Raw genomic sequence first — 24,427 nt, forward strand, 5'->3', positions numbered from 1 at the left:
GAGACAGGGAGATGATTACTTGTCCCTTTGAACTGCACTGAAAGATGTAAAGACCTTCATATTGTTGATTTGAACTTTTCTCTTTTTCTCTCTTTTTAAATGTATATTGTATTTTTTTAATACTCCTCTTTTCTTTCTCCTCCTTAGTTGTCTGGTTCCTTGAGAATTGAAATGTCCTTTGTGTTTTGTAAAAATAATGATGCTAAAACACCCATATGTACAATTTATTTTACAGCAAGCGAGAATTCTTATCATGAAGGTCTGGTAATTCATAGTTGAATGCTGCCAGAGATTTGTGTGTCCCATAAATGGTAATAACAAAATAACTCATGGCCATATTTGTTTGTGAATGGAAAAGTTACATTTCAATTCTTCAGAATCAAATTAAAAAGCTTTTTTTTACAGCAGGCGGAATATTTTTAAAACCAAGATAGCTATCAAAGTCTACAACAGTAAGTGCTGTAGAAAGATCTTTTCAAAGATGGCCAGATTATGTTTTAGAAAAATCTGAAGTTTATGTCTTTGGCAACAGTGGGACTAGTGTGAAGTACAAAGTGGGGCAATGTTTACAGGTACGTACGTCGTTTCAAAGAGGTTGTGCAGACAGCTTGAACTGAAGTGGAAGAAAGGAAAGCAAGAAGTTTTCTGCTTCATTTGGATGGATAGTTTACCAAACCATCAACATTTTCATGCTAAATTAACAATAACAATAATACTTTCTTTATTTTAAACACTGCAGGTCAGTTTACACAAGAACGCTTTCTCCCACTTTTAGCCCAGATTATTTAATGAATTTAAGGACTGCAAGATTGACATGATGAAATCTAAGATTAGTGGCGCATCTCCCACTGCATCGTAACTCTGAATAGTGGTGATCTGGGATAATAATTCAGCCCAGACTGATCTCCAAACTTGCTCCATTCACAACAGACCTCATCTACTGTGCTTTACTGCTGATATCACTAAGATATCTTTTGCTTAGTAAAAAAAAAAAAAAAAACATCCAGCGTAATTAAAAACAGCCAAGCATCTTCAGTTTAAAAGGTTGGTCGATTACATTTCCACAATTGCTGCAGCCGGACCACATTTCATGTAGAGTATATCATTTGTGTTGACTTTGGAGTGATTGCTATTCAGCTCTGACTGGACTTGTGTTCATCACACAGTGAAGTTCCGGTAGTGTGAAGTGTGTTACTGATCGTGTGAGAATTAGCAAATCTCGACCTCACAAAGGAGAATTTCCACTACAGTAGCTCCTAGTAACTTATTTCCATTCCAACATTTTCTAAATTATCCTTCGTAGGATCACTACACTCACTTCTCTGTAATTACATCCATAGCATTATGCACCGATCTGGTGTTGCAGATGGTGTGATCCTGTCACAAGATGCCGTCTGGTTTTAAACACTGCAGGTGTGGCTGAGCAGGTACAGTACATATTCATTTCCTATGGCCAGTCATTTGTGACTGGGAATAGTGCATATGTTTAAAGTGTCAATAAAACCATTATAAATCAATGAATGTGATATTTTAAATTGTACAAATGTCTAGTGTGGAGGAATATACTAAGCCTTCAATCAGTCAGATTACTTATACCATAAATTATGTAATTATATGATTATTTTTGAAAAAAAAACCTCTGCTTTCCTGAAAGTTGATCTCTTTTTATGAATAATGATTCATAAAAATCATAAATTCTGTGAAATTCATAATAATAATTAAAGAGAGGGAAGAGAGATGATGATGAAAAATCAACAGGAATACCTGATCCTTTGTATGTCCTGTTCGAACTGCTGGACGCTCCCTCTGATGTGGCCTGAGTCTATGTTCTTTTTCTGAAGCTTGGCATAGAGGAGGTCCACATGTGGCATGATGTGGTGAAAAAGGTTCCAGAAAGATCTTAAAGTCCTGATGTTCCAGTAGCATGGTCAAGGATCCTGCCTCTCTGATGGTATTGGGGTCAAAGTCACGTCTCGTATGTTCTCAAAACAGCGAACGAGATCCTCCCTGTGCTTAAACACAGTGTTGATGGCTTGGCTGTGAAAGTTCTTTCTGATGCTGCTGGATGTTGGCAGTCTACAGATCAGCATGTTATCAAGAACACATGTTCGCTTGGGTGATCTTGGAAAAAAAGCTGGCAGATCCACCTAGGTCAGAAAAAAAAATTCTCACGTCGGAAATGTGGTGGATATAGTAGGCATTTTGGGTATGCATCTTTTATTTTCCTCTGAACACCTGCAGCGGCACCCCTCATCACACTGGCTCCATCATATGCCTGGCAGATGAGCTTACTTTGTTGATCCTCAGGGAACAATGGCAGCAAGATGCTCTCTTAATTCAGTAGCAATGGACTCGGATGTAGCTGACTGCAGTGGAATGAACTCCAAAAATCCCTCTTGCACGCTGTTTTTTTGTAGTCAATATAGCATAGCACAAGCACAAGTTGGGACTGTGTAGCAATATCTCTTGTCTCATCTGCCTGGACTCTTTAAAAAAATCACTGTTTTAGGTTTCTCTGATTATTTGTTCCCTTGCTACAGACAACACACACTCCAGGAACTCATTTTGTACAGTTTTTGAAGTACCCTTAAAAACAGTGGCGTTCTCAAGGTATTCTTTCAAAGCTCCATCCAGAGAGGCAACAAAATCCTCCAAACAACAAAATATCCCAGGGTTAACAGATCTCTCACTCTCATCATGGCCACGTAAAGCCAACTCATAGGCCCCTGAAAATTTCACACAGTCTATTATTGTGGACAGTGATGATTTCTTGTCACTTTTTCATTGTGCCTTCCAATGCCAACTCTATAGCCCTCATCTAGCTGTTCAGCAATGCTAACTGCCAAAAAACCCCCCCTTTGCTTCAAGCTATTGTCAAGATGACCATGGCTACTTTCGTGCCATTTGCATTTTTCAGATAGATGATTCAGGTCTCTGACACCTGTTATTGTCCACAAAACTTCAGTGCCAACATTCTGAAAAAGCAAGCAGGGATCACATCTAGCCAGCCAACTTGTTTGGCATAAAACAAGTGGGAGAAGCCCCGGGTGTTACACCGTCCACGGTCACTTGCCTGCTGCTGGATTTTTAAGTCTGGTTGGTCCAGGCCAAGCTCCTTTATCTGCTTTTTTTCCTCAAGCGAACGCCTCATGAGAGAATTCTTTTGTAGGGAATTACCAAATTTTCTTTTGTTGCTGTTGTTTCACCTGAAGCTGCCATTGTCTCCTCAAAATACATCCCACTCGCCATTTGCATCAGTGACCATCATGCCTGCGCATGTAAGCGACCGAGGGTGTGACTTTGATTGACAGCTGTCGTGAATCACTCAGATTGTCTGAAGAATGACATTAAAAAAAAAAGTGCTGATTTGCCAGGGATGCAGAGAGGAGAGGAGAATCTTTAAGTGATCAAAAATAGACCAGCATGAAGTCACATGCAAGCCAAACGATGAAGAACATACACACTCATTTGGCCATTATCCCTCCAAACTTATACATTTAGGAAAACAATTAAAACCAATATGAATGGGAATGCTGAAAAATCACTAGCCAGAGACATTTTATTCATCAACAGATGTCATAATTATTTTTCATTAGGTAATTTATGTTTACTGTGTCTATACTTTTTCCTGTAATTTTGAGCTCTAGCGCCCAGCATGAACAAGACCCAGCCCCCTGTCAAACATGCGTGAGTAATGGAAGCGCCTCCGTGCACTAGTCCTCTCCACCCCGTGAGTCTCTGCTGACAGTGTGCGGCTGAGCGCGGGTATTACAGCTGCCAGCGCTCAGTAAACAACACGACGTCACTTCCGCTCTCAGGTTGACAGCAAAACAACAGAGGCAGGAGCGATAAAAACACACACCGAGGAAACATTTGTGTTGTCCCAGAATGAAGGTAAGAGAGAGTCCTTGATTTACTTCTGGTTATGATGAGCACAGCGGGGACAGAGCAGAGAGAGAGAGAGAGAGACGGGGCTCCTGCTCAGCCTGCCAGTAAACGCAACACCACGCAGGCTGAGTCAGTGAGCAGATGGAAGCATCGTTGTGGGGACGCGAGCTGTCAGCAGGTACCTGCAGGTGTGATGCGCTGTGAAACACCGTGCTGCTGTGCACGAACACGATGAGAGCGCGTAGAAACGGCTCGCACGTTACCAGGTCTGCAGGGTGACACATAGTGCGAAACCAGACGAGTGAAAGTGTTCCTTTGTTTCATAACTCCATTTAGTGATGTTCACAACAATGAGCTGATGAAACGCAGTTTCCCTCAGAGTTTCCTTGACACTTTCATGAGCATTTCCAGCCGTCTCAAAAAGCCTGCACTGATTACTGTGCATAACAAATGTTGGTGTTGATATTCAGCTTGTAACCCACTTATCAGTAATTTAATACATACTGACAGAATGTTTATTCACGATGTGTATTATAATGTGATTTTTATTTGATGAATACACTGTCAGAAAGGATTATTGAAATGTGACTCATCATTGTTGGCCACTCCAAGAAATAGTACTACACAGAGAGATGCACACCCAATCCAAACGGGGTCTGACTTGATCACAAAGGACATTTCACCTGAGCAGCCACTCTGGGCTTTTAGGGAGGGAAGAGAAGTGCTCTGCTGTAAGGGAGTGAATTTCATTGGAATTATAACACAGGACAGGAAAAAGAGAAGTAAGGCACTGGCCTCCCCATACACAATATGCCAAGACTTCTTGTTCAACTAGCAACTTAACAAAAGAAGTTGCCCTCCTTCGCCCTGGGCTTTTGTTTAACTGTCAAAACAGTGTTTTTTTCTTTTTTTTTTTTTTTTTGTGACTCACCAGGTTCCTCTGTTGCCAGTCTCCTTATATTCTCCACAACTTTCGACAACTACCAGACATACCTGGATGTACTGTGACCCACTAACTCTCTGCTGCCCCCCATTTGTCAAACTGTGAATGTACAACTTGCAATGAGACTCAGTGGCCAAAGATATTTGCACCTGGAAAAACATCACCTATGAATTACTTGCAATGTACAATACTATAGTCCACATATTGCGAATGATACATTTTAGCCATTGACCTTTTATTTTATCATTTTTAACTTGCTTGTTCAAAGAACATATAGTAATTGTGAAAAAAGTTTGATCATCTATGTCAGTGGTCGTCAATAGGCAGCCCCCTAACTGTTATTCCTTCACTATGTGTTTTGGTTGGGTCAGCTCGTCTTTACTGGGACTTGTCTCCATGCCAACGATACACAGACAGCTGGGTCACTCACTAGTGCAATTTTTCACTTTCACTTTCATTTTTGGAGCAGTTTGCATATTGACATTTTGCCGGCTGCAGGAGCCTAGATCACTCGAAAATGGCGTGTTCCAAGTTCACTGCTAAAAGAGAAGTGGACAGTGAAAATCGGCAATTAAAAGTAGAATGGACTGAAAAATTTGTATTCATTCTCCCTACAACCAGCACAAGACCCATGTGCTTAACATGCCAGGAGACTATAGCTGTGATGAAGATTTCCAATTTGAAATGGCATTATTAGACAAAGCATAGGGAATTTTGAAGAGACATTTCCTCCTAATTCAGAGGTAAGAACAACAAAAATAAATGCACTGAAATCATCATGTCAAGCTGCAAGCAGGATTCTTGTCACATCTATGACACAACAACAAAAAGCAACAGAGTGCTCACTTAGAGTGGTGTGGATTTTGAGTAAGCACAAGAAGCCATTCTCAGATGCAGAAATATAGAAGAATGCATGACTGAAGTGATGGACACAATGTTTGAAGGCAAACAAAATGAGGAAATGTTCAACTATGTATTTTAATTTATGTAAAAATGGAAATGACTTTTTTATTTTAGTTTGTGTTGTTGTTGGCATTTTGAATGAAAAGGACATTTTGTTTTGAATATTACAGTATTATTGCATGTGGCCTGACTGACCTCAATACATGGACCTTTGAGTCATTGAAAAAATCTTTGTGGCCCTTTAAGATTTGTATTTGAGTACCCCTGGTCTGAGTGATTCTCCCTTTCCTCTTACCTCATTCTGTCAGACTGACACCTTATTGTGATGTCACACACTCTGGGTTAGAAGATCTGAGTGGAGTGTGAAACTCGCAAAGTGTTAAAATTTAGAAGTTTTCAGGTGAAAATATAACTTTTAGTTAGTTAGAGTTTAAAATAGCTTGAAAAGGATTTTTTAAAATATGGGCACAAATTCCACAAATTAATTTAAATGGAAATCATTCTTTTTACACAGAACTGTTGGCACTCTGTAATATCGACAGTTCATGCTGTCTTCAGGTGCTGACTTCAGAGCAGGCGGTAGAGGAGGAGAGCTGCTCATCTCCAGATGACTACAACAACCACCACAGCAGTGAGGACAGGGAACATGAGGACACCCCCCCTTACCTCCAAGACGAACAACCAAATGGTGAGGAACCACATCTATTGACTAGTTCTCACACCAAATACAGTATGTTGGCATCAATTCTGAAAAAGAGGAAGACAATGTCACAGATTATTAGTTCTATCTTTTACTGTTTGTATGTCAAAACTCTAGATTGCACATACAAGAGACATTATAACTTTAGTCACATAACACAGTAGGCCAAAATGAAACTGGACTTTACTGCAAATTATGTTTTAGAGTTGGCCTTCTGCAGTTTGAGGAGACTTGATCTCTAGAACAGTCATTTAAGTAATGCCATCCAAAATTACTGTTATTATTGAACTCAGGGATGGCTAAAAGAATGTTGTATTGAACTCAGTCTCTGCCAGGATTTACCTGAGCCAGGCCATACAACAATGATGGCAAGGGTCAGTAGTGTATACAGCCGTTGAAATAAACATGAAAAGTCTCCAAATTTTTTTTAACAAGCTCTGGTATTGGACTGGTACTGAGTAGGGCTGAACGACATGGACAAAATTTCATATCTCAATATTCATGCCAGATATCTTGATATCGATATGATACAATATGACTACGGGTTTGGTGAAAACCAAGCATTTTTCAGAAAAATAAAGAGATTATTTTAAGCCATATACAAATGGTTGATAGAGAAAATCATTACCTAATTATCACAAACTCACTACAGAGACAAGTATATTTATATATTTATTTTATATTTATATAAGTAACAACAGTAAACGGAGGGAGAAGATCAAATGGACTATGTGCATTTTTACAAGATGAACGATGACATCCTAATCTGGAGAGAAAGAGTGAAAGTGAAGATCGAGACTCAGCAGCTTCAGGTTATCGGTAAAGTACCAGTGGAATCTAGAAAGAAGTCAGAGAATGAACAGATCAACAGAGTAAACAGCAGCTATCTGGGCTCATATCCACAGAGCGAGCGGCTGCAGTGTCGCTCCTGCTGCTCCAGTCAGCCCCCGACACTCCGGCCTGCCGCCTGCACAGCCGCTCGGGAGGGGAGAGACCCCGGTGCTGCTGCAGAGGAGCCGAGGCCTGCATTGACTCTGAGCAGCAGGAGAATCACAATATAATATATTTCTCGTCTTTCCCCTGATGATCTGAATAAGTCGCTAAATTTGTCACTAGTTTGTGTGTCTCCGTCTCCCTCACTAACACCCTCGTATGTTTGTCATTGGTTGGCTTCAGCTGTCGATCCACAGCAAGCATGAAATGAGGTTTGTAGTTGGCTGGCCTTAGCGGTGCATTCAAGGGCAATCGTAAAAATGATGTGACTGCCAGAACTGTACATGCAGGGCGAGCGGGGGAATCTATATCATTTATATTGTTTCTTTTTCGACATTAATATCTTGAATGTTCATATCTAGATATAGATACGATAACGATATATTGTTCAGCCCTACTGAGTATCGGCCCAGGCATCGGAATCAGTATTGGTAAAGAAAAAAATGTTAACAGAGCATCTCTATTGACACCACCACTTTGTCTGGTTAAGAACATAAAGCAGTGCTGTTACCCCTTTTCCACTGGTCAAAAATCCCGCATAAACCTGCTCAGATTGGGCTTTTGTGTGCAATGGCAATGTGTGCACTCAGCATCTACATGCAGGTCAATTGACTCTGTAGTTGACATACGTTTTTTTCATCTCGGCTTGTGTTAAAAGACACCATCATCACGTTCTGGGTTATTAAATGATGCTGTGCTGCTCCCAGAACCCATGACCCCAATCCATCAGCCACAACTGATCTGGCCATGTATTTAATACATCATGAAATGATAAGCTCTAGGCTGTTGATGTTCGATGACCGGCCTGAAAATTATTGGGCCTGGAAATAATCTTTCCACAGTTCTACAGTGGACTTACACCTGATATCAAGGGAAGAGCTCGACCCGCTATGCAAATGGCTCGGCCCAAAATCGCCTGAGCACGCCAAGAGAATACGAGCAGTTCACATCCACGATAGCATCTCATTACAAGGAAAAATATTGCGCATCATACCCACCTTTTTCCTTCTTCGCAAAGTTTGTTTGTGATCAAGCCAAAACACTCAACAATCCAAGCTTTGCTCCACTCACAGGTGGTTCAAATGTCGGAAAGGCAGAGCATTCCTTTAAATATAACGTGAAAACTCCTGTTTCTGTCAAGAGGACAGACGTCTCAGTGAACTCCGATGACAGTCATAACTGTCCCGCAGAAAAAATGACAGCCGACCCGGACAAACAATGCCCACTCCACAACAAACCTGAGACCTCTGCAGCCACAAGAGATCAAGGCAGGGAGCATGAAGAAGGAGCTCCTCAAACTGTCACATCAAAATGCACTGACATCTGTGGGACTACAATCAGGTCAAGATCATGCTCCAGAATTATCCAGCAGGTCAGAGAGAGAGGGCAGTCAAATTCCACTCCCCATTCTAATTGAATGCGACATGCTCCCGGACGACATGTTGGAAATCCCCATGCCTGAGATCGCCAACCATTACAAACACCTTAAGCGGGTCGTGGGCAGAATCCCAGCGCTAGACCCCTCTGCAGCCATCCTCATCTTGCTCTGCCGAGACATACCACAGGCACACAAGGTTTGAGATCAATGCAATGGACCACACAACGCTCCTTATGCCCAGTGTCTTGTCTTGGGCTGGGTGATTGTAGGAGAGGTCTGTCTTGGACGAGCCGACAATCCAGGTTGTGCTAATGTTTACTGAACTCAAGTGCTGAGTAACGGACATACATCTCTGTTTGACCCTTGCACTATCAGTCTCCACATCAAAGAGAAGCTCGATGCATTAGTTCATGACCATCACTTTCCAAAGGCTAACAAACCGAAAGACCTGTTTCATGAAAAGGATAGCTTTGGAGAGGGAGTCCTCCAGCAAACACCACATGATGACAGGCCAGCCATGTCTGTGGAAGACAAAACTTTTCTGGAAATAATGGACAGGGAGGTCTTCATGGATGACTCAAACAGTTGGGTGGAGCCACACCTTTCAAGAAACAAAGGCGCAGACTTCCTAACAACAGAAGACAAGCAGTCAAGCATCTTTCGACGTTAAGTCATATGCTCAAGAAAAAGCCAGACATGAAAGAACATATGGTTTCCTTCATGCAGAAGATCTTCAATGCAGGTCATGCTGAGTCAGCCCCACCACTCAGCGGGAACAAGAGTGTTGGTACTTGACAATCTTTGTAGTTTATCATAGGCGCAAGCCAGGTCAGGGATGAACAGTATTTGACTCCAGCGCCAAACATGATGGAGTCTCCCTTAATGATGTTCTGTTGAGTGGCCCTGACCTAAATAACACACTCTTGGGAGTCCTCACTCACTTCCGCAAGGAACCTGTGGTGGTGGCTGTGGCACAGATGTTCTACTGCTTCAAAGTTCGCCAGCAAGACCGCGATTTATTACGCTTTCTCTGCTTCGAGGACAATGACCCTGCCAAAAGGAACACAGAGTACCGCATGACCGTACACGTATTTGGCAATAGTCCTTCTCCCGCTGTTGCCATTTATGGCTTGAGAAGAGCTGCTCTGCAAGGTCAGGAAGAACATGGCATGGAGGCAAAACAGTTTGTTATCAGGAACTTCTATGTTGACGACGGACTTGCCTCATTCTCCACCGACGCCATCTGAGTCCTGAAGAAGACCAAAGAAATGCTAGCCGACTCAAGCATACGACTGCACAAAATAGTCTCCAATCAAAATACAGTGATGGAGGCTTTTCCACCTGAAGAACGTGCTAAAGATCTGAAAGACCTCGAGCTAGGTGTAGATCTTTTACCCCTGCAGAGAAGTCTAGGTCTTAACTAGCACCTTCAAACTGACAGTTTCACCTTCCTTGTCTCTGAAGAGGAGAAGCCATTTACCAGGAGGGGTATTCTCTCTATAGTAAACAGTGTATTTGATCCGTTGGGGTTCATTGCTCCAATAACAGTACAAGGCAAGGCTATTGTCAGAGAACTATGCACTGAGCATTACGAATGGGACGCCCCAATACCCGCTGAAAAAGAGACACAGTGGAAGTCCTGGAGAGACTCGCTTAAAGCCCTCGTGCAACTTCACATACCAAGACCATACTTACCTGTTTCCTTGCTCTACACCCAGCACACTGTGTGTCTTCTCTGATATGTCCACCACGGCCATCTCTGCAGTGGTCTATGTCAGAGCAGTCGACAATAAAGGACACAGTCATGTTGGATTCTGCATGAGGAAATCCAAATTAGCGTCACGTCACTCCCACACCGTGCCTCGTCTGGAACTTTGTGCAGCTGTGCTCGCAGTCGAGCTCGCAGACATGTTAGTGGATGAGCTAGATGTTGAGATCTATTCAGTTAAGTTCTACACTGACTCTAGAGTTGTGCTGGGTTATATCTACAACACCAACCGGAGGTTTTATGCGTACGTCGCTAACAGGGTCGCACGCATCCGAAACTCATCACAGCCGGAACAATGGCACTTTGTGAGTACAGAGCACCATCCTGCTGATCATGGCACAAGACCAGTTCAAGCTGCACTTCTAGGAGACACCAATTGGTTTTCAGGACCCTCCTTTCTCGAAAAAGGTGATGGAGCTACACCTACTCAGTCAGAGTCCTTTGAGCTCGTTGGACCACACACCGACTGGTATCGACCATCATACACAAGTGTGTCACCTGCAGGAGGTTAAGAGCAAGTATGGAAAAACCTAAGATGTCCAACCTACCTGCTGACCGTCTTACCCAAGCACCTCCATTCTCACTGGTTGGATTGGATGTATTTGGACCATGGTCTGTCTGTGCTTGTCGTACCAGGGGAGGTCTTTCAGAAAGTAAGCGCTGGGTTGTCATGTTCACTTGTTTGGTTACAAGGGCAGTCCGTATGGAGGTAGTAGAGTCTCTGTCAACATCAAGCTTTATAAACGTGCTTAGAAGATTCACTGCCATCTGGGGTTTAACAAAGCGCTTTCGTTCAGACCAAAGGACAAACTTTGTAGGCGCATGCAGAGAACTTGGCATCACACCAGGAAATGCTGAGCTTCAGACCTACCTCAAAGACCAAGGCTGGGACTTCAATCTCCCGCATTCTTCTCATATGGGGGGAGTGTGGGAAAGAATGATAGGAGTTGCCTGGCGCATTCTAGATGGCATGCTGCTCAAGGTGCATTCCCCCAGTTTAACACACAAGGTACTCATCACGCTGATTGCAGAGGTGGTCGCCATAATGAATGCACGGCCAATTGTTCCTGTGTCGTCAGGATCTCTATCGGAGGCAATGGAAGCAAGTCCAGGGACTCGCTGACTCGTTCTGGAAAAGATGGCGTCAAGAGTACTTTGCAACGCTCCAGCCATGAAGGAAATGGCAAGCAAACCGACCTAACCTGCAAGTTGGGGACATTGTGCTCTTAAAGGACAGCCAAGCCAAACATCTAAAACATACCTACTGACTCCTGGATGTTTATTGGAGGAACCTGTTTAGCTATCTGCTAAGCTAGAAAGAAGCTACATCCTAGCAAGGGCAGAATAAACACAAACTGCAATAGTGATCAAATTATACATAACTACAAGCAGAAACCAGTTACATTTCCTCAAGAATGCACACATTAGAGAAACACACAGAAAGTCCATGCAGCGTTACAGTGTCTGCTCACTGACTGTCTGCTGCATTTCAGTTGACTGGGCATGTCCTGACTTGTACACTGCTAGTTGTCTTTGCACCAGTAGAGGGTGCTGCTGGACCTTGACCTGTAGAGCTTTCTTACAGTTTCTGTGGCTGCACATATGCTGGAGCAGTAGCAGAGGCAAACAGGAGACACTACTACTAAGCTAACAGGAGACATTGCTGAACTCTGTGATGTCAGAAATTTAGGCTCAAAATTAACATTGCAGCTTATGGGGGAGTTGCTGGAGTGCTTATCGCTCTGGGGCTTCCACATCCAAAACTGTAAGTCCTACATCTGAAATAAGATGATCAGCTGAAAGCCAACAAGATGTCCTACATTTCTATGTATATTGTGTCTACATGAAGTAAAAGATGTGGGATCCAAATCAAGCTGAAGAGAATTTTTTCTCCAGTTCTTCCAGCTGCTCTCCACTCTAGCGATGATATCTCGCATTCTAGCTCACGCAATACACACCCATTATAAAGTCAGAAGACAGCCTAAAAATTCTTAAAACTAAAACTGTAATGATTTGAAAACTGTAAAAGATTTTTAAAAACTGAATATATGCCCAATAGTTCAAAGTCTTCTGACTCTTTAAAAGTTGGGATGCTTTCTCTAGCTCAAAGTATGAGGGACAAGGAGAAATTGAAATTTGAAATTTTGGTCAGGCCGATTATCGGCGCCGATATCCAGCATTTTGACGCATATCGGCACCGGCCTTTTTTTTTAAAATCCGACGGCCGATAAGAGATCGATTTAAAACTGGGTTATTCTGGCTGTGGTGCAGCCGAGCCTCTCTGTCTGCTGCCCCTACTCTGTCTCCAGCATTGTCCCACCCACAGCACCATCTGATTGGTTACAGGCAGAGCGAGTAACAGCCAATCAGTAGTAAAAGCTGTGCATGCACAGTGCTCACACACACAGCGGAGAGGAGAAAAAGTTTAGCCACCACGTAAAACTGGATTCATAGCCCGGCGCTGTTCCTGGGGGCTTGGTTCCGAAGGCAAGCTAAGGCAGCAGACTCTCCCGAAATTGTAATAAACATCCCAGTCCTCTACAACTCACAACTACTAGTAACATTGCTGTGAGCCCGTTAACGTTATATAAAAATAAGCGGCAGCTCTGCTCACTCGCAGTCCCTCCAGACAAGCATGTTAATCACTCGCTAATATCAATATGGAAATAGTCCATGTGTGTGAGTGAGAGAGTAAAAAACTAATAAACTCAATTCAGTCCAGTTTTATTGCAGGGAAGCACGTTGAGGTGAAGGCTGATTAGCTTTTAGTGTAACGTTAACCCACTGGTCTGCTTTCTCCTTCTCTGGCTGTAGACGCTCAGCAGACTGTAGAAACTGTACAACTCACGACTACCAACGTTACTATGAGGCCCAATACGTCAGTGGCAGCTGTCTGCTCCTATGATAAACACTGATTATTAAAGTGAAGATGCTGTAGGCTATTTAGTGTTTTTAACAGTTTAATCACTTGAAACAAGGTTGCAGATAATATTGATAGAGAAATAGTGATAAAAGTAAGAAGTGTGTGTGTGTGTGTGGTGTTCAGGGATGAATAGTCTCTATCGTTATTGTACTACTTTTTCAGCTATAGTTACATTCATAGTTAGTAATGTAGCAGGCTAGTTTTGAATGACAGTGTCCCTGCTATCACATGTTGGTAAAATAAAACATTTACATAATAAAATCAACTACAGGCTTCCCAAATGCTGTAGTAAATTAAGCATGATGAGTTGAGCATATATCAGCTTGTGGCCCCACTTTTAAGTCTCTCTCTTTTTTTCAAACCCTTATTGCAGATGAATAGAAATAAGTCTACGCGTAAAAACACTTAAAGTTAAGTCTTGGAGTTTGTATTATTCAAAATGTTGATGCCAATATTTTCCCTTGTACTGCAAATGAATATTAGCTCCAAATATAGTGATAGTTCATTGTACAGAGAAACATGTTTCCTTACTGTGCATATGACATTAAACCCTTAATCTTGACAGGTAGAAGGCAGATTTGGCTGCTGATATAGTTGAGGTGAAGTCAGAGGAGGTGGTGGAAGTGAGCAAGGTCATCAGGTGGGTGGTGACCAGCTTAAGAAGGTGTCCATCTCATCACAGAAGTCACGGATAGGACTGGGAGGGTGGTAGATCACCACAATGCTGAGCTTGAAAGGAAGGGTGACGGAGACAGTTTGGGATTCAAATGCAGATCTGGATAGGTGGTCCCTACCCAGATCTGGTGGACCTAATAGGACCAGGTGGGTGAGATGAGGAGTCCAGTTCCTCCTCCTCGACCTGTTTGTCGTGGAGAGTGTGAGAATAAGTAGGCAGTTGAGAGGGCAGGCAGCAGTGTTTTCTGGGATAATCCAGGTCTCCATAAGGGCCGGGAAGTGGAGAGCCTACATGGAGGCATAGGCTGAAATGGTGTCCGCCTTCTTAACTGCAGACTGGCAGTTCCATAGCCCCACTATTACTTAAAGTTCAGTACCGGTAGAGAATGTTAGGTAACAGAGATTGGCAGGGTTACAGCATAAAAAAAAGTTTCTCAGTGGCTGATTATTCCCAGGTAAAAACAAAATACCCAGTTCTTCTACGTTGTCTTCACAGTGTGCAGCCCATCGAGTGTTCACAAAGTACACAGTACTTCAAAGTGGAGACTTTTATTTACTGAGCAGCTAACCTCTTCTACACTTTCAAAAGGTTATCAAACCAAATGGATCAAAATCAGGTCGTGAAATGAAGCAAGTGTCGTGACACTCAAAAATGCATCCACTGTTTTACAGCTGCCTCTTTCACAATGTAAGCTTCTGGGAAAAAGTCATTTTGGGCCAGTGTGCATCATGTGATGTTGTAATTGCAAGGTTTGGCTGCTATGTCAGATTGTCTTCAAAGCCCAGTGCTGTTGCTGGGGACTTGATACATACACGCTAGTATTCTCTCTCTCCATTCAACATGTTCCTGCTGGAGATGATGGGAAATTAGTATATATGTTGTTTTTTTTCTCTTTGTTGAGGTTTGATAAAGCAATTTGTAAATTCAATTAAATTCTGCGGCACTTGTCTGGTTATGTGTGTCTCACTCTGTCTTGTCATTCTGTTTCTGTCCATCTTTCTGTCTTTAACTTTATTTGTCTCTGTCTCCCTGTCTCTGTACCAGACACCGATAAGGACCCCCCACAGCAAGAAGGAGGAGTCATGTGGAGAGTGGGCGGCGGCCTTTTCAGCATGACACGAAGCGCTGTTGGTGCAACACTGGGGGGTGTTGCATGGGTAGGAACTAAAAGTTTTGCGCTCACCAAGACAGCTGTGACCAGTATGCCAGCAGCCAGTGTGGGATTGGTCAAAGGGAGTGTCTCCATGGTTACAGGAAGTGTTGGAGCGGTGGGATCAGTGGTGGCAAGTAAAGTCACACCAAGGAAGAAGGACAAAGCTGACTGATGGACAGTGGGCTGTTGTGTGTGTGTGCGTGTGTGTGTGTGTGTGTGTGTGTGTGTGTGTGTGTGTGTGTATGGATGCACGCATGTATGTTGATATGTATAATGCAACCGAAAGCAAAATACCTCGAAAGCTTCAAATGGACTTTTATCAAAGTTCCCCAGATTAAAGCATTTCTTCACTCATGCAGCTACAAAGATAGATAAGCAGCTACACAAGGCAGCAGGGCCATCAATGGGGCAAAAGCACAACAAGCGTGCAACATGGCAAGTTAAGAAAATGTTGTGTGAATGTCCGATGATGCATGTGAGGAACGTGTCAGATTACCACAGAAAATAAAAACAACTGTCCAATCAGAGATTGAGTGAGGGGCAGCAGACATCAGAAAGTATCCCTTTGTATCTGCATGTCTGAACACAGTGACATTTTTCCAACTCCTTGATTTAAAAATTAACCCATATTTTGTTAAGGACACTATTGGGCTGCAGTCACACTTGGCAGTCCATACTTTTTTTTGTTTGTTTGTTTGTTTTACACTGGTACGTCGAACAGGTGAAGGTGTGTGTGTGTGTGTGTGTGTGTGTGTGTGTGTGTGTGTGTGTGTGGGGAGGGAGGGGGGGTTCCCCCGCGATTCCACCAGATATGTGTCTGCTGGCTCTGCCACGCCAGCGGAGCTGATTGGTTTCACTCATGTGTTAATTTCCACCAGGTCTAGCTTAGTAGTAGTGTGCCAGATTCAAATCCTAACTCAGAGGATGAGTCCGAGTCTGAAGACACAAGTGTGGCGAAAAAGGGTAGAAAATACTGTTTCCGTGAAGAATGGCTGGGTGAATTTGACTGGTTAAGGTATCCAGAGAGACGAATTCCCTGAACTGCTAATTTTGCAGTCGATACCGGCAACATGCGGGGAACACAGAGTTTGCAGTTAATGCTGGTACTGCACAGTTAAAACATAACACACTGGTTAAACACAGTGCTAGTCTAAGGCATAAAATATGCTGTGACCTGTACTCCAATGAAAATGCAACTTAGAAGGCAAGTGGCTGTTAATCAGTGCACTGACAAGGCCAAATTGATACTTAAGTTTGACACAGCCTTTTTCCAGGGTATCTGTGCATCCTTAAAAACCATGTATCCAAAATTAAGGTCGTAAAAAGTCTTAAATATGTCCATATTTTGAACATGCTCTTAAATTACATTTAGCTAGGTCTTAAATATGTACATTCATTTACCGCTTTTGTCGTCGCCTTTTTTGTTTTTTTGTTTTTGTTTCGGGGAAATGTGTTGGTGAGATTCACAGTCAGCTCTGTGTATTGTACTTCTGTCTGATGTATCCTGGAACGTAAGTGGCATTTTGCCAACGCGCTTCACCAGTTCTGGGGAACCTGGTACAACTACGGGAAAGTTTAAATTTAACAAGTGTTGGCTTTAACATCCAGAATTCAGTCAGTTAAAAGCTGTACAATTATGAATTTGAAGCACAGTGTGCGCTCTGCCAGAGGACCCTCAACTTGGGCACACTTGGAGTGAAAGTGCTGCTGTTGCACACAAAATCGGAAAAACACCAGTTAGCTTCTAAAAGTCTCTGGTAAAGTCACGCCATCACACATTCCTGTATGCCTTTGGAACCATATCCCGGTCCAAGTTGTCCAGTTCTGCTTGACCTGAACTCTGTGCTGCCTCTGCCGTCTAGCAGTCGAGCGACATTTAAGCCATTTTTGACTCAACTCCTCCAATGAAAGCGGAGATGCTTTCAATTTTGAACACTGTGTGTGTTGATGATGAATGACTGAGTTTGGGTTGCTACGTTATTATAATTCATGAGATTTGATCATTTGTAAGGGTGGGTTGCCCAAATAAGATAGCAGTCAATGAGTTTTATTTTCCCCTGTTGTGCTTAGTGTGCTCCACTAAACAACAGAATTATATGAATAATTACAGACCTCACCAATATTTTTCAATGATCTCAAATGATCATATGTCATTTTTATTGTATAGTGTTACCACAGTGTGGTATGAGTGTGGTTGCTAATTGTGTTTCCTGCAAAAAATGTTTTAAATAGAGAGAGGCATTGGATACTTTAAACCCTAACCAGGTGGGATTTTTTGCTCAAATCTAACCAGACCATGAGCACAGCCTTGTCACAACACAAAATACAAAATTTAGCCTAAAGAAATGTAGTTGTAACATATCCGTGGTTTGTAGAAATGTGTTGGTAACAGTTATTTTGGCAATTGAATTGCTTCCCTACTTCATGCCACCTCTACTTCCTCGTTTGGACCAAATCCATCCTTGAAGTTGGCCTTTGTTTTGATCTTTGTCTTGGCCGACAGATGGTTAGGACAGCGTAGCAGTCGAGTGAGACTCTATTGTACGTAAATGTTAAAGTGAAACTCTCACCAAAATGCCACCTAGGCTTTTTTTGTGAATGTATATTAGTCAAACCTTTGTGTAAAAGCATAATTGCGATGAAAGCAGCATTTTTACGATTTACCGTATTTTCATTTTCTCATTTTCAATGGGAGTGCTACAGGCACTTTTACGATAGCATCAAATCTCTATTTTTAAAACAGTAAGAAGGCTCGACACAACATTAAACTTTGTTTGTAGTATCACAAGGGTCTCTACACATGAACACCAGCATTGAGAACATTGTTTGTGTACACAAAGTTTGCTAAAAAGACAGTTTTTCTAACAACTCACCTTAGCAGTAGCTTGTTCCACTCCCAGTCGTCATGGCAGGTGAGAAGTATTGATCTCAGAATGCAGCGTAACATGGAGGACAGTTAAGGTGGACTTTTACTGTCTTCCGGCAACAACTATCCACGCGATATCTCACGTGACTTTTCCGGCTTTTTATTATAGTATTGTTTCTCATATGTGGCTCCTTTATCAACTTCAAGGTCAGTATTATTTTTCGCTAATGACAAAACGATGAATTGGGAGTGGAACAAGCTGCTGCCAAGGTGAGCTGTTCAGAAACTTTATTTTTAGTAAACTCTGTATACACAATGTTGTCAACGCTCGTGTTCATGTGTAAAGACCCTGGTGATACTACGAGCAAAGTTTCACGTTGTGTTGAGCCTTCTTAGTATTTTAACCGGTTAACCTCTTCACTAAGGGGGGGGGGGGGGTTCCAAAACTTTGTAAAAACTTTGCTAATAGTTTTAAGCATCAGATCTTAACAGTATATACTCATGCCACACACTGTTGGAAAGCTGAGACTGTCATGATTATTTTAAGCCCAAACACAGAGGAAAAAAAGTTATTTCCAGACCATGTAATAGCCTTCTAAACTCACCATGACACAACATTAGAAAGAGCCCTCTACTGCAAGAAACAAGAATGTTCTGTTTGTATTGCTAAGTTTTTCTACTTTTATAATATTTATGTAAAACATTTTTCAAGTTCACTTTAGCTTTTTCTTATCAAAAGCCTGTAGGTGGAATGGTAAAAATGTTGTTTTCAATGGTTATGCCTCTGTCATTCTATCCCAGAATGAGCAGAATCAAATCAAGACACAGGAAAGAAACCCCAGAGTCTTAGCTTTCATTTGAGACCAAGATTATGTTTCTAGGTAAAGGGATTCTCAAGTTATAAGCCCTTGAATCTCAGTAGGCAGTCTTGGAAACCATAAGTCCCTTTTGGAGTCTCCAGTCTCCTAGTCTTTTGTCTTCAAATCTTGGTGTAGTAAGCTGAGACCTGTGCTATGGCCTAACTGTGTCTGCTGTGGCCATAGACATACCTGAATCCTTATATCTTGTTGTGTTCCAACCTCTGTAACTCTGTGTCGGTATGTCATAGAATCACACTTCTTTAAAAAACTTTTTAAAAACTTCCAACGGTACCAAGCACATCCCTGAGTCTCAAACTATGTGGGAGCGGTCATGCTTTTAATTTCAGTATGTTGTTTTGGAAAAAGAACCTTAAAATGGGGGCGGTCCCTAACAGGTTAAAAATAGCGATTTGATGCTATCGTAAAAGTGCCCCTAGCACTCCCATTGAAAACAAGCTTCACCCGAAAACGAGGTAAATCTTAAGAGTGCCTCTTTTGTCGTAATTATGCTTTTACATTAAGGTTTGACTCATATACATTCACAAAAAAGCCTAGGTTGCATTTTGGCGAGAGTTTCACTTTAAATCTCAGGTTTACATCATTAAAATAAAATGTGAAAAATCATTTCATACAAAAAAGATACCCATAATAGAAAATCCTGGTATGGGCAAACTTATGTAGTATTAGGGTTATGTACCTTTACTTGATCTCTCTGATATACATATGTATTCATTAGCAGTGCATGTCTTTGACCATTGTTCTTACTGCACAATGCTTACGTTAACTGGAACTTAATTCAAAACATTCTTGTGTTCCTATTCTAAGGTTTGGGTGGAAAAAAAATGTTGCAATCTTATTTGTAAATCGCAGTTGCAAATGATTTGTAAAATGTACCATAAAGGATTAAAAAAAAGTCACATCACAAACATCACAAAGTTGGATTCAAGCAAGAAAATGCAGAGTAAGCCTATGTTACTATATTGGAAGTGAAGACGGTGATGTGTTACTGGGGATTATGTCTGGCTTCTCTGTGTTCTTTTACATTTCTGCTGTCACTGTGAAACTGCAGGCTTTTACTGCTGAGTCACATGATGAATGATTGTGAGCTTTGTTCTTAAGATCATTTGTTTGGGTGAACTGGCCAAATAGGATAGAGAACAGTTATTTTTATTGGTCACACTTTATAATAACCATCATTAAAAATGGTGCATTTATAGTTAATTAAACTTAAGTTAATAGTTAGTTGTTGTTAATAATGAAGTGGTTTATAAGCCATTTATTAGGACACTGTAAAGGCTTAAACCTATCAGGTACAGATTTATAATGGTAGTCCGAATACTGTTTATAGATGAACTACACAGTATTTATTCGCTATTTATAAATTATTATAAACATCTGTTGCAACTTTACAATTAACAATGTTAATTTTGTTAATTTAGGATTTTGTTTGTCTGTAAATAACTTTGTAAAAATTACTATGAATTTACCATTTAATGAAGATAATTATAAAGTGTTACTGTTAATTTACTTTCTTATTATTATTGCCCAACAAAATAGCAATAACAGTTAATAATACAATTTAACATGTAAATAGTAGACTCTCAGAACTCAAAATTGATTCCAAATATTTTTGTGTTGAGTTTGTGGACCATATTGGTTAATTTTGTGGGTCTGTGTTTTTTGATTATCTCCATGGAAAGACCTATGTGATAAATTATAGGGAAAATTGAGACTTTAATCAAGTCCTTAAGTCAATGCACAGTGAACACCTAAACATTCAACAACTGAAATATGTCTATAGAAGAGCAAACAATCCTTTATTTGTGGAGAAAACTAAATCTGTTGTAAATTAAGAATACATTTAAACTTGGGTTTTGGCTTCTTCCAAAGAAATTCCTTTTTTCCCTATGATTACAATGAGAAATTACCTTTTAGGAAATGCCCAGAAATACAAAGTACAAGGTCAATTTATTGTCATTGACTGATAAGGATTGATTTGGACTTTAAAGACCTGGGCCCGTATTCACAAGGAATCTTAAGGCTAAAAGAAGCTCCTAACAGGCAAATTTAGGGGCAACTCCTAAAAATAATGGGCGTGTCAATCGAAACTTTAGGACTCCTAATTTTTGAAAATAAGAGTTATTCACGAAACCTAAAAGTAGCATCTAAGTCTGGGAGACCTTAGAAGTAGTCCAGAGGACTCCTAACTCGCTAAGACCTAGTCACAGCCGAATGTTTTGGAGACCCTAAATGACAGGGAATTATTAAAATGATGTCGGATGGACCGCAAAGGGATTGAAGTTGTGGTTGAGTTGGTGAGGGACGCAATAACGTTTCCAACCAACCGAAACAATCCAATAACGCCCGAGTAAAAATGTTTGGCAACACTCCAGTATTTGGCTACAGGGAGAATGCAGCTCTTCGCACAGTGCTAGTATTACCTGGGGACCTCAAGTGATTTAGAAATTATCCCACCACGTCTGTGTTGCGTGCAGCGCATTCGCACAGGATAAGCAAAGTCTGTGTTTTAACTTGAGTTTACTGACATTATCCCCCGGGTCGATCGCACCGGAGTGCTTGCTGGAGCAGCACAACGGTTAGATATGGATATTTTTAATATAATAACTGGGGAGCCTGTTGAAAGATGGAAAAATGTTCCTTACTGCATGCTGCCATGCATGTAATCCATCTAATCATCTTTTGAGATTTGGCTCTTCTGGTGAGCCCCCTGAATTTGCACCCAACGTGCTGTCAAAACTTCCATTTATAATTCCCAACGCAGCCTCCATAATGCTCGACCGGGAAAAAGGCTGAAACAAGGTGTGGAAAACAGAAAAACCTTAAGAAAAACAAAAAATAACCCCAAATCACAGAGATGCCGATTCGCATGGTACTAATATTATCACATGACCTCTGTGTTTGGTGAAATATGGTAATTTGCGGTGGAATTTTTACTTTACAAATTACAGACTTGCAGATTCACAAGGAATTAAGATCACAGACGACCTCTGCAACTATTACAAATTACTGGAGGTCCCCAGGTTATACTAGTCCCATGCAAATAGGGCTTTTGTCAATCGGAAAAAGTTGCATTTCATCAATATACAAATTGTCTTTGACGCATGTTACAATATACTGGACATTGTTGCGAAATGGCCCAGATCAACACACGATTCCTGAATTTTAATGGAGAGTGGTTTGATGCAGCTTTTCAAGCAAATGGCACTTTTATTGGCAATTGACGTTTTTCATCGCAATCTTCTAATTTGTAATTTTTGTCAGAAGCATTTTTGTTTGGGGGGGGGGGTGCACTTAATTCTCCTCATAAATATCATCATCATAAAAATCATGGGCTTGTAGGCAACTTCCTTATTTTCACTTCATGCATTGCGTAGCCTAAATGACTTTTCAATGGGCTGCCCTGTCACTCAAGCGTGTCCTTATTAAATGACATTATCCATAGCAAAAGAGAGTTCAATATGTTCATAACTAAAAGTAGGTCTCAGCAGCTTTGTGAATTACTTATAAGAAACAACTCCTACATAAAAACATTTAGTCCGATTTAGGAGTACTCCTAACGTTAAGATAAAAGTCTTTGTGAATACGGGCCCAGGTGATAAAGACAGCTCTCAAGCATTAAAATGAGTGAACATCAAACTTAAATGAGTCAGTTGGCTAGAATTAAGTGGTACAGCTGTACCTCTGGGACTGTGTTATTCAATCACTCTGCCTTCTGTCAGTTTGAAAAGAATAATTGAACAAAGGCATCATGAAGAAAGACAGAAAACTGTTGCAAAAAGGGATGTAACAAGGGGATACACTTTTGATTTAAAAAAAGTTGGTTATTGTGATGTGAAAGTATGAAGACTAAACTATGTTTCCATTTGTGTGCATTTTGTAGTTGAAGTTAAGCTACTTTTTTATACGTATAAAATAAAATCATACTACATTTGCTGCATGCCTCAGAATGGTGTTTTTCACACGCAATACTTCTCTTCTTCTCACCTTCTTTCACGTTACTTTTAGCCTGAGTGTCTTAACTATCTCCATCACTCTTTGTGTGGGTCTTTGTGGAGCTTCTATGACACTTGGCAGTGTCATGTGTAATATTGAATTGACCCTTGAGGAGGATCAACTCATCACCCACTGGCTTTATCTGCCTGGTCTCTCCACTGCTGTGGCGCAACTGTGACAGTCAGTCATGGTGGTGTATTTACCTGGACAACTATGGTTGAGTCCACTACGTCAGCTCCACCACTGGCTGTTTTTTTAACACCAGACAGCCACTGAACATACAGTTAAGAAACAGCACACTACATAGCTACTGTTATTGTCTCTTTTGTGGTCTAATTAAACTGTACATTTGTTGTGGCCCATTGAGCTCCCTCCCTCTCTCTGGTTGACAGGTGTTAAATCCTGAGCTTTACCCCCGTCCAGGAGGTACTCAACCAGCTCTCCGTTATAAAGGGTTAGATCCCTAAACCTACAAAAGGTTGCTAAAAAGAGGGAATTTAAATAGGGATTATTAGCTGGTAATAAGGAAACTTGCCTAGCTTCTAACTGCCTGAATCCAAACGTCTACCCAGCTTCCTCTGGTTTGGCATCTCACATAATTAGCCCTTGGGTCAGATAAAGCCACCAGCCACACCCATTAATGGGAGCTCTTTAAATAATCTGTGCTCTTGGTATGGTGCTAGGTTGGATTTTAAGGGCTTTTGGTAAACCCAAAGGGACTGGTTGGCTATAGTAACCTTAAAGAACCCTTAAGATATTATGCTCACTTAACACCTGACTTTTACTTCCATCAAAGAGATATAAAATCAATGTCCACTACTCAAACTTTAATATTATGTTGGTTTTATTGCAGAGATTTTGGCAAGGACAAAGCATACAGCTCAGTACTCATTAGGCGGCCAAGCCCGAAGGGCTAGGAAACAGAGGATTTTTAGGGTTCCTAGCACGTTCCTAGCACCGCATTTTAGGGTTCCTAGCACCACTGGTCCTAGGAAACGCATATGCTTGCATACACGTTCCCTCGGGCTTGGCCCCCAAAAAATTCTTACATTAGGGTTCCCAGCCCCAGCGGTGGTAGGAATCACTTTGCAATTGGCCACGCTCACTTCCGCCTTGAACTTTCTTTTGCTAAATCGCAAAAACTAGAAAACCTACTTTTTAGAACTCCTCCTTGGAATTTTGTCCAATTTGCGTGAAACTTGGCATGTACACTGTTCAGCTGGACCTGATCTTATGTTATCAAAATAATTTTGCTCAGTCAAAAAATGCGCAAATTATTAACAAACAAATTTATGTAGCTAGCTATAAAAATGCAAACTGTTTGATATCTCGGTCAAACTAAATGCTATTAACACCAAATTT

General features: G+C 41.3%; 1 protein-coding gene across 1 annotated transcript; it reads left to right on the forward strand.

The window, feature by feature from the left end:
* Positions 1–3,638: 3,638 nt before the first annotated feature.
* zgc:101566 (uncharacterized protein LOC449823 homolog) lies at positions 3,639–15,850 on the forward strand. The gene is made up of 3 exons (XM_037108090.1): positions 3,639–3,894; positions 6,293–6,422; positions 15,217–15,850. The coding sequence occupies exons 1-3, from the start codon at positions 3,889–3,891 to the stop codon at positions 15,495–15,497; spliced, it is 417 nt and encodes a 138-aa protein (XP_036963985.1). The 5' UTR covers positions 3,639–3,888; the 3' UTR covers positions 15,498–15,850.
* The last annotated feature ends 8,577 nt before the right edge of the window (positions 15,851–24,427 follow it).

This window comes from Acanthopagrus latus, chromosome 8, assembly GCF_904848185.1.
Source record: "Acanthopagrus latus isolate v.2019 chromosome 8, fAcaLat1.1, whole genome shotgun sequence".
NCBI lineage: Eukaryota > Metazoa > Chordata > Actinopteri > Spariformes > Sparidae > Acanthopagrus > Acanthopagrus latus.

Coding starts and splice junctions, on each gene's coding strand:
- zgc:101566 (XM_037108090.1), top strand. Junction 6,423..15,216: donor CCAAGACGAACAACCAAATG/GTGAGGAACCAC, acceptor TCTCTGTACCAG/ACACCGATAAGGACCCCCCA.